The sequence below is a fragment of the Rhinolophus hipposideros genome, assembly GCF_964194185.1.
Source record: "Rhinolophus hipposideros genome assembly, chromosome: X".
In the NCBI taxonomy this organism is placed as follows: Eukaryota; Metazoa; Chordata; class Mammalia; order Chiroptera; family Rhinolophidae; genus Rhinolophus; species Rhinolophus hipposideros.
In genome coordinates this window covers 117,715,841-117,728,373 of record NC_138046.1, presented here as the reverse complement: position 1 = coordinate 117,728,373, position 12,533 = coordinate 117,715,841, and the positions used below count along the sequence as shown (strand labels likewise).

At 43.1% G+C, this 12,533-nt stretch overlaps 1 protein-coding gene across 3 annotated transcripts in view; it reads right to left on the bottom strand.

Moving 5' to 3' along the window:
- PIR (pirin) overlaps window positions 1-4,610 on the bottom strand; it is a 91,545-nt gene extending 86,935 nt beyond the window's left edge. Inside the window, exons 1-2 of one of the 3 annotated variants that reach the window (XM_081043608.1) lie at window positions 4,393-4,610; window positions 2,805-2,931 (exon numbers count right to left, since the gene is read on the bottom strand). In XM_081043608.1, coding sequence (XP_080899734.1) covers window positions 2,805-2,900 — 96 coding nt within the window. In that variant the 5' untranslated portion in view covers window positions 2,901-2,931; window positions 4,393-4,610. The remainder of the gene's footprint in view (window positions 1-2,804; window positions 2,932-4,392) is intronic. The other 2 variants (XM_081043609.1, XM_081043610.1) reach the window with 2 other exon arrangements.
- Window positions 4,611-12,533: the final 7,923 nt, after the last annotated feature.

Here is a 12,533-nt window from a genome sequence, read left to right as displayed (position 1 = left end):
ATTCTGTGTAATCACCATGATGTAAAATATACAATTACATGGAATCTTTAAAGCATAGGTTTTCAGCCAGAGACTCTTCGCTAAGCACCATGGATAGAATTCAGGGTGGGTATAAACTTGGTTGGGGAAAAAAATTACATCTTTATTTTCACTAACTTCTAACTGATCTTTTTTCTTCTGGATTTTTCTTGTAGTAAAATATACATAACATAAATGTTACATTTTAACCATTTTTAAGTACTGTGTTTCCCCCAAAATAAGACCTAACCAGAAAATAAGCCCTACCATGATTTTTCAGAAGCTATCCCCTGAACATAAGCCCTAATGTATCATTTGGAGCAAAAATTACTATAAGACCCGATCTTATTTCTGGGGAAACATGGTCTACAGTTCAGTGGCATTAAGTGCATTCACATTGGTATGCAATAGTCACCATCATCCATCTCCAGACTGAAATGTAACCTTTCCTACAATTGTGAAATGTAATTACAAAGCCACGGTAAATCAGTACCGGTGACTTTGTCACTAATAGAAATCAAAGCTATTTTCGCATCATGTTACAGTTGTTACAGGTATATTGAACTATTGTTTATGCCCCTCAAACCTTTGAAATTAGGTAGTTAGAACTGCTGCCAAGTCTTGTTATTTAATGTAAAATTATTACATTATGAATTTGTTTATAATATTTCGCTAACCATATTTCAATATATAAGTTTTCCTTTGTAAACCTATACATTTTACTTTATTCATTATTTTGAGGAGGAATTGATTGGTTTCACCAGACCACCAAAGGGATTTATAAAACAAAAACAAAAAAGAAAGAAACCCTCAGCAGACATGATCTTGATAGATGGAGTAATTAAAGTGTTAGCTACCCTCAACATATAATAATGGGTTTACTGATGGGTGTCTGAATTCTTTACAACTGTTCTGTTGGTGATGTGGCCTAGTAGAATATGACACAACATCTATCTGCATCTCCCAACATCCATTGTGCATTTAACCCATAGAAGAATCTTGTTTGCATCTATCTTTTGAAAACAATGTTTGATGGATCTCAAAAGACATTCATAGTTAAAGAGGAAGCTAATGGTGAAAAGAGTATGAGAATATCAGAGCAAATTTTAAGAAGAGGGACAAACCAACTTCACATCTCAAAATGAATCAATTTCCTTAATATACTTCTTCATTTATTTGCATTTCATTAATCATCAGGAAAATGCAAATAAAAACCACAATGAGATATTACCTTACACCTGTTAGAATGGCTATTACCAAAAAGACAGGCGATAACAAGTGTTGGCAAGGATGTGGAGAAAAGGGAACCCTCATGCACTGTTATTGGGAATGTAAATTGGTGCAGTCACCATGGAAAACAGTATGGAGGTTCCTCAAAAAATTAAAAATGGAACTACCTTATGACCCAGCAATCCTACTTCTTGGTATTTATCCAAACAAAAATCCTAACTCAAAAAGATATCTGCACCTCATGTTCATTGCAGAATTATTTACAATAGCCAAGACATGAAAAAACCGAGGTGCCTGTCCATTAATGAATGGATAAAGAAGGTGTGGTATGTATATACAATAGAATACTATTCAGCCACAAAAAGAGATTTCTCCATTTGTGACAACATGGATAGAACTTGAGGGCATTATGCTAAGTAAAATAGGCCAGACAAAGAAAGATAGATACTGTGTGATCTCACTTATATGTGGAATAATTTTAAAAAGCAAAAATAAAAACAAACAAACCAAAAACAAGCTCATAGATATAGAGAACAGATTGTTGGTTGCCAGAGGCATAGATGGGGATGAGTGGTGGGGATGAGTGAAATGGGTAAGGGGAGTCAAGAAATACAAATCTCCAGATATAAAATAAGTCAGTCATGTGATATAATGTACAGTACCATCACTATAGTTAATAACACTGTATTGCATATTTGAAAGCTGCTAAGAGAGATCTTAAAGTTCTCATTCCAAGAAAGAAAAATAAAACCTGTAACCATGTATGGTGACAGATGTTAACTAGACTTATTGTGGTGATCATTTCACAATATACACAAATATCAAATGAATCATTATGTTGTACACCTAAAACTAATATGTCAATTATACCTCAATAAAAAAGTGTATCTTTTGGAACCTGGGCACAGTATTCTCTGGGCTCTAACCATCATTTAATACCTTTCTGTGCATATAAGATTTTCTTTTCCACAAGTCTCACATCTCCCATAATTTTCAAATAAAAGAGCTCTCTAAGGCTGAAAGACATCTGCCTTCTCTGAGAGCCCCTACTTTTCCCCCACCACACGAGGTCCACAGATTTGGGTCCCGGCGGTCTCTCCATGAGCCCAAATCCCTCGCAATGGCTGACTGGCCAAGGGTAGAGATCTGACCCAAGCCAAGCCAATCAGATTCTCTCTCCTGGAAATTTGTAATTGGGATCCAGAGTTACTCCTTGGTGCTTTGACTTGTGGGCATAAGATGGGTATGTTTGGTGATATGCATGCTGAGGCTGACAGATCCACCCAGAATGGGATGTGGGTATGAAGAAGGGGCAGAGATGCTTTACGAAGGTCAGCTGCACCTTCTGCCCAGAACCTCGGTATCCACATTATACAAATCCCCTTTGGGCTGGAGCTGGTCTGTGAGGGACCCCAAATGCTAAATTTAGACTTGGCCTCCATGCCACCCCACAGAACAGCTCATGATGGCCTGGGCCTTCTCTTCCCAAGTTTACCCTCAGTGTCCCACCAGTCCCTTCTGCAAAAAAGCACAAAACAGCCACCCAACCGGCATACCTCGGGTCTGCCAATGCTTCTGCGTACCCGTGCTCCAACCCCTTCCGACTGCTCCCGGCTGAGCACCGAGAGGGTAACCTTCTTGGAGGACACCATGTCGAAGTCTCAAGAGTGTTTTGATGCTGATCTGTAGAGGACAGAAGGCAAAAGGAGGGACAACAAAAAAGAGAAAGTCATTAAATCCTAAGTCCCATCCAAGGACTACGAAATAAAGAATATTAAGATCAGACTTGCCCAAAATATTAACAGCTACAATTTATTGAGTGCTTACTATGTACAAGATGCGGGTTAGGTGATTTAAGCAGCAATCATGATGGCGAACTGTGTGAGTACTTACGAGGTTCCCAGCCACTAATTATTTATAATTGTTATCTCATGTGACCCTACAGCCATCTTCTATGAGGTTTAGTAATATCTGCCTGTGGGGCATTTACTAACCATGCTTCATGAGCACTTTATCTGCTTTACCTTTTTGAAATCTCAGCCCCACTCCCATCCCCTGACCCCATGGTGCCCCATGAGGCAGGTGCTACCAGTGAGGCTGAGAGATTTGTATGGTGACATAGAGAACATGGAGAAAAACCAAGAGGTCTGTGACTCTCCAGAATGCTGAAGATTTGGCATTGAAAGGGATCTTTGAGGGTCATCAAATTCAAAGACCCATCTATCCCTGAAGTTCAGGGCCAACTTTTCTGGCAAGAAATCTTTGTGCTTTCTCATTAAGTCTTCAAGAGCATAGAAAACTCATGGAGGAGGTGCCTTTGACAATGCATCCCGGATTTCAGGACTGAGCTATACTCCTGGTTCATTATTCAAAACTGTTTCCTCCTGTGGGTCTAAGTTCTACTCAATGGAATATCACAGAACAAGTATAATCAGTAGAATCAGTCCCTTTTCCACTTCAAATGCTTGCAGACAGTACCCCCAATCCCTAAAGTTCTTCTTCAAGCAAAATATAATCCATTCCTTTAAAGATTCCTACTCAAACTAAGAGAGATGCTTTAGCAAGAAGCATAGATCCTGGAGCCAGACAGCCTGGGCTTGCATCCCAGCTTCACCATGTACCAGCTGTGTCACCTGGGGCCAATTGCTAAGCCTTTGGTTCATCAGTTTTTCCATCTGTAAAACAGGGGTAATAAAACGAGACCCTCTACCTCAGAAGAGTGTAGTCAGCGCTCTAAGGTCAATTGCTATTATTCGGAGCACTCTAACCAATATTTTTTGGGTGCTGGACTGTGGGGCACAGAAATGAGCTCAAGCCTCAAAGCCCTAAGGGACTGTCATCACCTACATACACGCAACTCAAATGTATTTTACCCCCCTATGGACTATTTCTGGGTCCTTCCAGACTCCTACAATTAAATTCTACGCACGTGAAGAACCGATGATTGACTTCCAAATCTCAGTGCTTTGCAGAAAGAAAAGCCGCCTACCACTTTCACCAAATTGCAGAGGACTACTAAGCATCTCTAGTGATTTCCCTCCGAGACTCCCCTAGGCGTCTAAAGCGGGCTGGGGAAGGTGGTGGGGTGCTGTTCCCTGATGTCCCGCACCCACCCGCGCACCCCTCGGGCGCCTGGGTACTCACTCACACAGCAGCGGCGGCTGGAGCCTGTGCGGCGGTGCAGGTGCGGGCAGAGGGCGCGAGCGCAAGGAGGCAGCGTGGAGGGCGCCGGAGAGCCGCCTCACCGTGACTCAGCACTTCGCCTTTTGCTGCGGGAAAGCAGGAGGCGGGGGGCCCTGGGCAACCGCGACACTCCTTATGGACACACGGCCTAGTGGATCCATTCGCTCCGCCCTCCCTTCTCCCCCGCCTGCTCCCCCGCCCTTTGGCCTCCGCGCCCCTGCCCCTCCCGCCCCTCCCTCGGGGGAGAGAGGCGTCCCCGGCCTGTGGGGGCCTTGCTTGGGCCCAGCAGGTGTTCTGATCAGGGTGAGGGTCGGCGCTTGACTCGGTAGGAAACCTGTCTTTAACTGGAGTCCGCCTGTCAGGCAACCCGCTGAGCCTGTCTACCCGCGTTGGAACCTGCCTCCACCACTTGTTAGCTACGTGACCTTGGGCGGGTGGCTCAGCCTCTCTGGGCCTCCGTTCCTCCACTGCAAAATGGGGATGGTGGTGATAATACAATACAACCTCCCGGGGTTGTGACGAGAATTAGATGAGTTTGGCAGGTCCTAAGCACTACACAGTTGTTTGCTACATAAATAAATCGCCCGCTATTTGCCACTTAGGATGGGGTGGGGGGAGGCATTGGAGAGTTTTCCTAGGGGAGTGCGGAGTTGCAGAAGCCAGTGAAGGGATCTAGTTCATTGCTGGGATTCTTAACCAGGGGTACAGGCACAGCTGCCCCTTATGTCCTCTAAACACCACAAATGGGTGTGGCTGTTTCAATAAAACCTTCATTATGGAAACTAAAATTTGAATTTCATATTGATATGGGAGAGCTCCCACACTACAAAAGTTTTAAGCCTCCCTCACTATAGAAATTTTAAGTCTCCTTTCCCTTAGTTTCTTAGCCGCTTAACCCTGGGGGTTTGATTACTCTTCTAATCAGTTTCTGAATCCTAAACATTGCTCCTAGCCTGAATCACAGGATGTTTCTCACAGGGCCTCAGATAACTACTTAATAGCCTGTGACTTTCCAACATCCCCCAAGCTATTCCGGACCTAACACTTGCCCATTCCAGAAACCAAAGACGTTTTAACATTCCCCTAGGCCAGTACACTTGATTGTAATCATTGAAGCTGAATGTTCTTTCCAACCCATTCTGGGCTCAGCTCCGGGACAATTGACGCCACCTAAATGACTGGTTGAATGGCCACAGGCTCTCTAGAGCTAACACATTTATTAAAATCTATTTTTCCTCATTCTGGGGCCTTGGGGATGCAGAGGATACCCCACCAATATTGCCAGTTGCAACCAAAGAAGCCAACATGGTCTTTGTGGGGAGAAAGCCCCAGAAAGCAGTTTCCAGGCTCTTGGCCTCACATAGAAAGGTGCTGGCTCGGGTAGTAAATGGCCATCAACTGTGATCAGATGTCCAGCAGCTGTGGCTAGTTGGCCGTCAGCTGTAACCCGTAAGCCATTGGCCACTAATATAACTGCCGTGGCTACGCTAGCAGAAGGAATGGGGGCTAGCAAGAAGGTGGTGGCTGGCAAGCGCGGACTGCTGTTAGGCAGATTATGTAGATCCTGCTTCCTGTGTCTCCAGCCCAGACGCCAGCGAGAATATATTGGTTTGACTTCCCTACTTATGGCTCCATGGGTGTTCCTTTTTGGCCTTACCGTGTTCTGCGTTCTTATGTGGGGAGCGGGAGCAGAGACCCCGCCGGACGCCCTGCACCACAGTCTTCCAGGCGCATCTTGAGATCCCTTCCTCTCATCTGAGATCAGATAGGGTGAGAGTTCCGTGAATCCCACAATAGGTAGGGACAGCTCTACACCCCTGCCCAGCAGGAAGCAGATACAGAAAAACAGACCTTCTGTCCCTCAACTTCCCATAGAGATATTATGGGGATCATGTCTCTCAAGGAGAAAACAAGGCAGGCAGTTAGAGATGGGCATGGGGTCTCTGCATTACCGCCCAGAAGACCTTCCCTCTCTGTCCGAAACTTCCCCTTTCCATTGTAAACAAATGGGTACAAGATACCTAACTAGATCAAACCAGCCACTGGCACCTGTGCAGTTTAAGAAAGATGAGGTAATAGCCGCTTGTCAATCACAGGTGTCAATCAGGTGATCCCACTCCAGGAAAGGAATCCCACGCCCATTCTAGAAAAAAAAAAAGGATAAAAACTTTAACTTAACTCTCCAGTCAGAGCCTTTTGAGCCTCTTCTTTTGCTTGGCCTACTCCAAACTCTTTGGAGTGTACTTTTTCTCCTAATAATGTCACCTTGGGCCCTTGAGCCATTCTCTACTGCTCAGGTCCACTTCTATTTCTTTGAAGTGTACCAAGTGTACTATCTCTTCTAATAAACTACTCTTTCACCACTTTATTTCTGTCTTGTTCAATTCTTTGCTCAAGACGCCAAGACCTGGATATTGTGTCAAGAAGGACTCACTCTCCAATGACAATATGGTTTTCACTTGTCACAAAATGTTATTCCTCTTTTGATTTTTTTTAATTTTCCACTTAAAAATGGAAAAACTGTTCCTATCTTGCAGGTTGTAAAAACTAGGTGGTGGACCAGACTGGGCTGCAGGCCTAGTGTGCAGACCTTTGCTCTAAAAGTAAAGGTTAGTAGTGGAACCAGGACCTTTCCCTGGATTCTTCATACGTCAGTGGGGCTCAAAATCCCCTCCCCACCTTACTTAGGTGATTCAAGGCTAAATAAAATAATACATGTGAGCATTGAAAGTTCCATGAAATAATAAAGCATTGTGGCTTATATCATCATCCAACTTACTTCTGCAACTGTCTCCAAATAAAGTAGAAGCATGGACTCTCTGTCTGGCACTTTGTAATCCTTAGTAAATGCTTCTACCTTCTTTACCAAAAAGTTCAACATTTAGCTACCTGCCTGAGCCTGTAACTCATGCTTTTCCCTCACTCTTCCACCTTGAAATCCTGTGGATTCTGCTCCTGATATCTCTTAAAGACATCCAGTCCTTCCCATTTTGATGGCCACCATCCATCTTCTCTGTTAACCACCCCATTCTTCTTGCCTTCAGGCATACTACTGGCCAATCTATTCTCCAAGTCAGAGGGAAATGGAATAACTGCCTAAAACCTTCATTGTCCTCAAGAAAAAGTCCCAGGATGTCATTAACTTGGCCTCACCCTCAACATGCTGACACTGGTTCAAGGACACACACACACACACAGGTACCCCCTCTTTCCACCATGCTGAACTTCTTTTCGGCTCTGAACTGTGCATTCTCTCTCTCTTGTTGGCTTGCTGTGCCTCTGTCTGGAACTTTCTCTCTCCTTAATCTGGCTTATTTCCATTCATCTTTCAGCTCTCAGTTGGGATATCAGTCCCTCTGGGAAAACCCCCATCTGCCCCTTCAAGTCAGGGAGAGATGTTTGATGTACCAATCATTGCACCTATCCACTCTTCACCAGAGTCATTGCTTATCATCCTTTGGAAGTTTCTATTTGCTGAAGGTGGCCCCAAAGTATTTCTCATCACACCTGTCTTCTTCTGCAATGTGACCTTGGTACTCCGCTCATCACAAATGGAATTTATTTCTCTTCCTCTTGAGCCTAGGCAGGGCTTGTGGCTGTTCTGACCAATGCAATACGATGGAAGTGACACTGTGCCAATTCTAGGTGTGGTTCTGGATGGCCTGGCAGCTTCTGCTTCCTGCCTCTTGAAAGCCAGCTACCGCATAAGAAGAGCAATGAAGTTGAGACCACCATTCTAAGAAAAGCCCACATTATGTGGAGGAGAGGTCCTAAAGGAAGAAATGCCATGGGAAGAAAGAGACAGAGGCCAAGGACACTGAGGCGCCAGACATATAAACAAAGAAGCCATCTTGGAAGTAGATCCTCTAGCCCCAGTTAACCTAGCTGACAGCACCCGGATAAGACATGAACAGAGACCCAAATGTGTGCTTCCCAACTTCTGGACCCACAGAATTGTGAGCAAATAAAAATGGTTGTTTAACCCACTCAGTTTCCAGGTCATTTGTTTCATGATAATAACTGGAAAAATATGTATTTATGTGAAGAAGAGATGAGGGAGATTTACAAAGTTCTCTGGGCGAAAGGAAAATTCTTACAAATATTTACCCTTTTAGGAAGCGGGTGTCCATTTTAATGCTATTACCAAGGCAACCAGCCATCAGGCAAGATCGACAATTATTAAACTAGACTTGAGAGATTAAATGTTGGATCCCACTGGAGTTCAGGTGCCCTGAAAGGCTCCTCTATTACAAGTAGCATTTACAGAGACAGCTTCATAGTAAAACAGGAGAGAATGGGTTCGCTGTACATTTTCACCTACTTCTGTACTAGATTTGCAATACTCTTGGGGAGGTTTTCAGTTTATCACCTTTTCAAAGTTTCTTCTGGGACTTGGAATCCCCTCCACCTCCAAAACTGTAACAGAAGTGATAACTTCCCTTCCTTCTTGTCTTTGAGAAGCTACTCACAGGTAGAAGCTAAGTCCACAGCATGCATTGTCAAAGCAAGCCAGGACATTCGATTTGCAGGCTCCTGCAGCACCAGGGGGCTGTGGGGAGCAGGCCTGAAAAGCTAGAAGACTTAAAATGAAGAAAAACAAAGGTGGGAAGGGACAAATGTTTACAAATGGAATGTGGGGCATGTAACATTTCACTGTAGCAGGGCCCACTTTTGAGATGAGAAATGTGACCCTGTACATGGAACTTTGAGCATTTTTCACGCTGTCATTTGCCACCCAGATGGAAATGTGCAGATATATGAGTGTGTAAAGAGACCATGGTTGCCTTTGGAACCCTGGGAAACACAAAGAAAACTCCATGCTGACGTGACAATGAAGAAAGCCTTCCCTAAATGATTCCAAATCACACTATTATAATCTCTAAAGGCATCCATATTATCTGCATATTTTATTTGGGCTCTTCTTCCTCTTTAATCAAAAACTACATTTTCCTCTTCTGTACGACTTATTGACTTCTCAAAGATACATTTTATAGAAATACATGGACGTATTATACATTTCATTATTTGCAATATTTTTCTCCTTCAAGCAAAAGTTATATCTTGCAAATTGGTCAGGTTTTGGTAATGTGCCTCCCAGGACACTGTAGCTGTTGTTCATTAAATGACAAATATTTCTGGAATATTCCATATTAGGGATTCAGACTCACTGAACACAAGAAATCAATTGGTTTCAAGTCAGGGACTGATTATTTTATAAACATTAGTTTATGGAGGCCATTAATGTGCTGGTTGTTGAGAACATCCAAATATATCCAGAAGTGTATACGTGACTATTTCCAGCCTCGTGAGAGCAGTCTACACAGACCCAGTCTGTTCCATTGATCAGGGTTCTGGCCCAGAAGCTACATGTGATCAACTGTTGCACAAAACTCATAACTATGTTCCTGCTTTTCCTGTGGGCTTTTGGCAGCATGCCAAAAAGAATAGCTTCTGACCCTCTTTTTTGAGCCACAGAACTTTCCTAGAATTCATCACAAGCAAAAGGCTCTCATCCCTGAAAGGCGGATTTATCTCTGAACCAGGAAATAGAGAAATTTAGGTGAATGATTCCCCTGACACTTACCTCAGTTACCCTGATAACCTTTCTCAGTTTTCAGCTTTTGTAAGGTTGTGTCTTCTGGCCAAATGAAGGCTGCTTTCAAGATCACAGTATTGGAGTTAAAATTAAAGGCGAATTTGAATTAACCTCTACTTAATATTTTATACACTGTGGTGTTTATGGATGAAGTATACTGATGTCCGCAACTTACTTTGCACCAAAAGGAAACAAAAACCAATAATTGTAATAGTAGTAGAAGTAATACCAATAAGATTGACTGATGGATAGATAGAGAGGTGCATAGATAGCTAGCTAGCTGACATAGCAAATGTCAAATGCAATTGTAGAATCTAGATGGTGCTGTATGGGCGCTCACCATACAATTTTTTTTTAACTTTTCTGCATTTTGAAATTTTTCATGATAACATTTTGGAAAAAAATAATTTGAATGTAAGTGAGGATCATGGCTGAAAGGGGTACATAAAGATACCCCCCTTTGCCTACCTTTTCTGCTTCTAACTCTGGCACCTTGAACACAGTACAATTCAGTGAATGTCTGTTGAATTGAGCTGTTGAACTAAATTCCAAGCTACTAGGTCACTTCCACAGCTGGCAGGATTCTTCTAGAGCAAGAGTTGGCAAAATTTTCCTGTGAAGGCCAAATAGTAAATATCTGAGACTTGCGGGCATATGGTCTCTGTCGCAACTACTCAACTCTGCCATCATAGAATGAAAGCAGCCATACACAATATGTACACAAATGGCCGGGCTGTGTTCCAATAAATTTTATTTACAAAAACAGGTGGTAGTGATAGCTTGCCAACCCCAAGTAGACCCCACTTCCACTAAAAAGTAGGGGTAAAATTGACAAAATGCCAACAGTCTGTGTAAAGATTTCATAGATGTCAGGAAAGGTCATAACAAAACAAAACAACAAAACTTTTCATGTCCACCTCCACCCTCCACTCACCCACCTCCTTTCATGAGGAACAACGCTATTTGTTCCTGAGGTTTAAGATGCAAGCATCCTCAGGAGAGGTGATACATCAATTTTCAATGCCAGTAAGTGTAAACAATTTACATCAAATCCCAACCTCTAAGTCGATTATTTTAGCACCAGAACAAATAAGTACAGGAGGTAATGGAGTGACGCCCCCAATGAAGAGATCCCCATGGAAAAAGCTCAGGCTGCAGAGAGAAGCTATTGAAGCCCTGTGGGCTTGTTCTTTAGTGAGGAGATGGACATTAAAGGTAATAAATAATCATGTAGTCGATTTTAAGGTGCTAAGTGCTAGGGGACAGAAGAACAAATAGAACAGAGGACGGGAGATTGGGAGCACTGGGTAGAGTGGGGTTGAGTATTCAACTGGATGGTCCAGATCGAGCTCATTAGGAAGATACCATTTGAAGCAGAGCCTGGAGATGAGATGAACCAGGCAGATACCTGTGACAGTTTGCCAAGCAGAGGAAAGTGCCAATGCAAAGGCCCTGGGGCAGATGGTGCTCAGAATACTGTAGGAGTAGCAAGAGGGCAAGTTTTAGGAATGGCAATGTGAGGTAGAAGAATCATGAGATGTTAGAGATGTTAGAGATGGTTGGGGATCAGAAGGGGGGCATTGGAGTGTTAAGACTGGAGGAGTGGCAGGATTTGACTTCATTTAGAAAAATCACTCTGGCTAGTTAGTAGAGAATAGACTGCAGGGAGCAAGAGTAGGAGCAGGGAGAGTGGTCAGGAAGCATGTGCAATATTCCAGGTGAGGGATGGTGGCAACTTAGATCAGTAGGTAGCAGTAGAGGTGGTGAAAATTGGCCAATTTGGGATATATTTTGAAGATAGAACTAACCATATCTCAAGAGAGATTGGATGTTGGGTATGAACGAAGGGTAAAAGTCAAGGGTGATTCCACATTTCTTGGCCTAAGCAACTGGAAGCATAGAGTAGCTGTTAGCTGAGAAGGGAAAGGTTGTAGGAGAAACTAATTTGATGGGTTAGTCAGGAGGGCAGCTTTGGACATGTCAAGTTTGACATGTTTATTACATATTGCAAGTATAGGTGGACAAGTTGATTCTCAAATACAAGTCTGGAATTCAGGGGAGAGGACTGGCCGAAAATTGGAGTCGTAAGCTTACAGTGTTTAAAGCCATGAGTCAACTGAATTTTTTAAAGTGAGAGAAAAATATAGAGGTGAGAAGGGGTCTCTCTCTCTCTCTCTCTCTCTCTCTCTCTCTCTCTCTCTCTCTCTCTCTCTCTCTCACACACACACACACACACACACACACACAATGAATCCTATCAGATTCTTTCTTATTCTAAAAATATAAGCACTATTACTCCCAAGTGAACAAGCTTATTTATGTCATGAAGTCTAATTATCCCACGCTGCTTCCCTACAGAAGCTTGTTGCTTGTTAAAAGCTTGCATGAACATGCTTTGGAAAAAGTTCCTAAGGGTTTTGCTGGGTAGCAGTGACAATGCAGATTAGAATTTGAGCAAATAATTTCTGTAATCGAAATAGCTGGTTGCCACAACAAGTTTCAACTA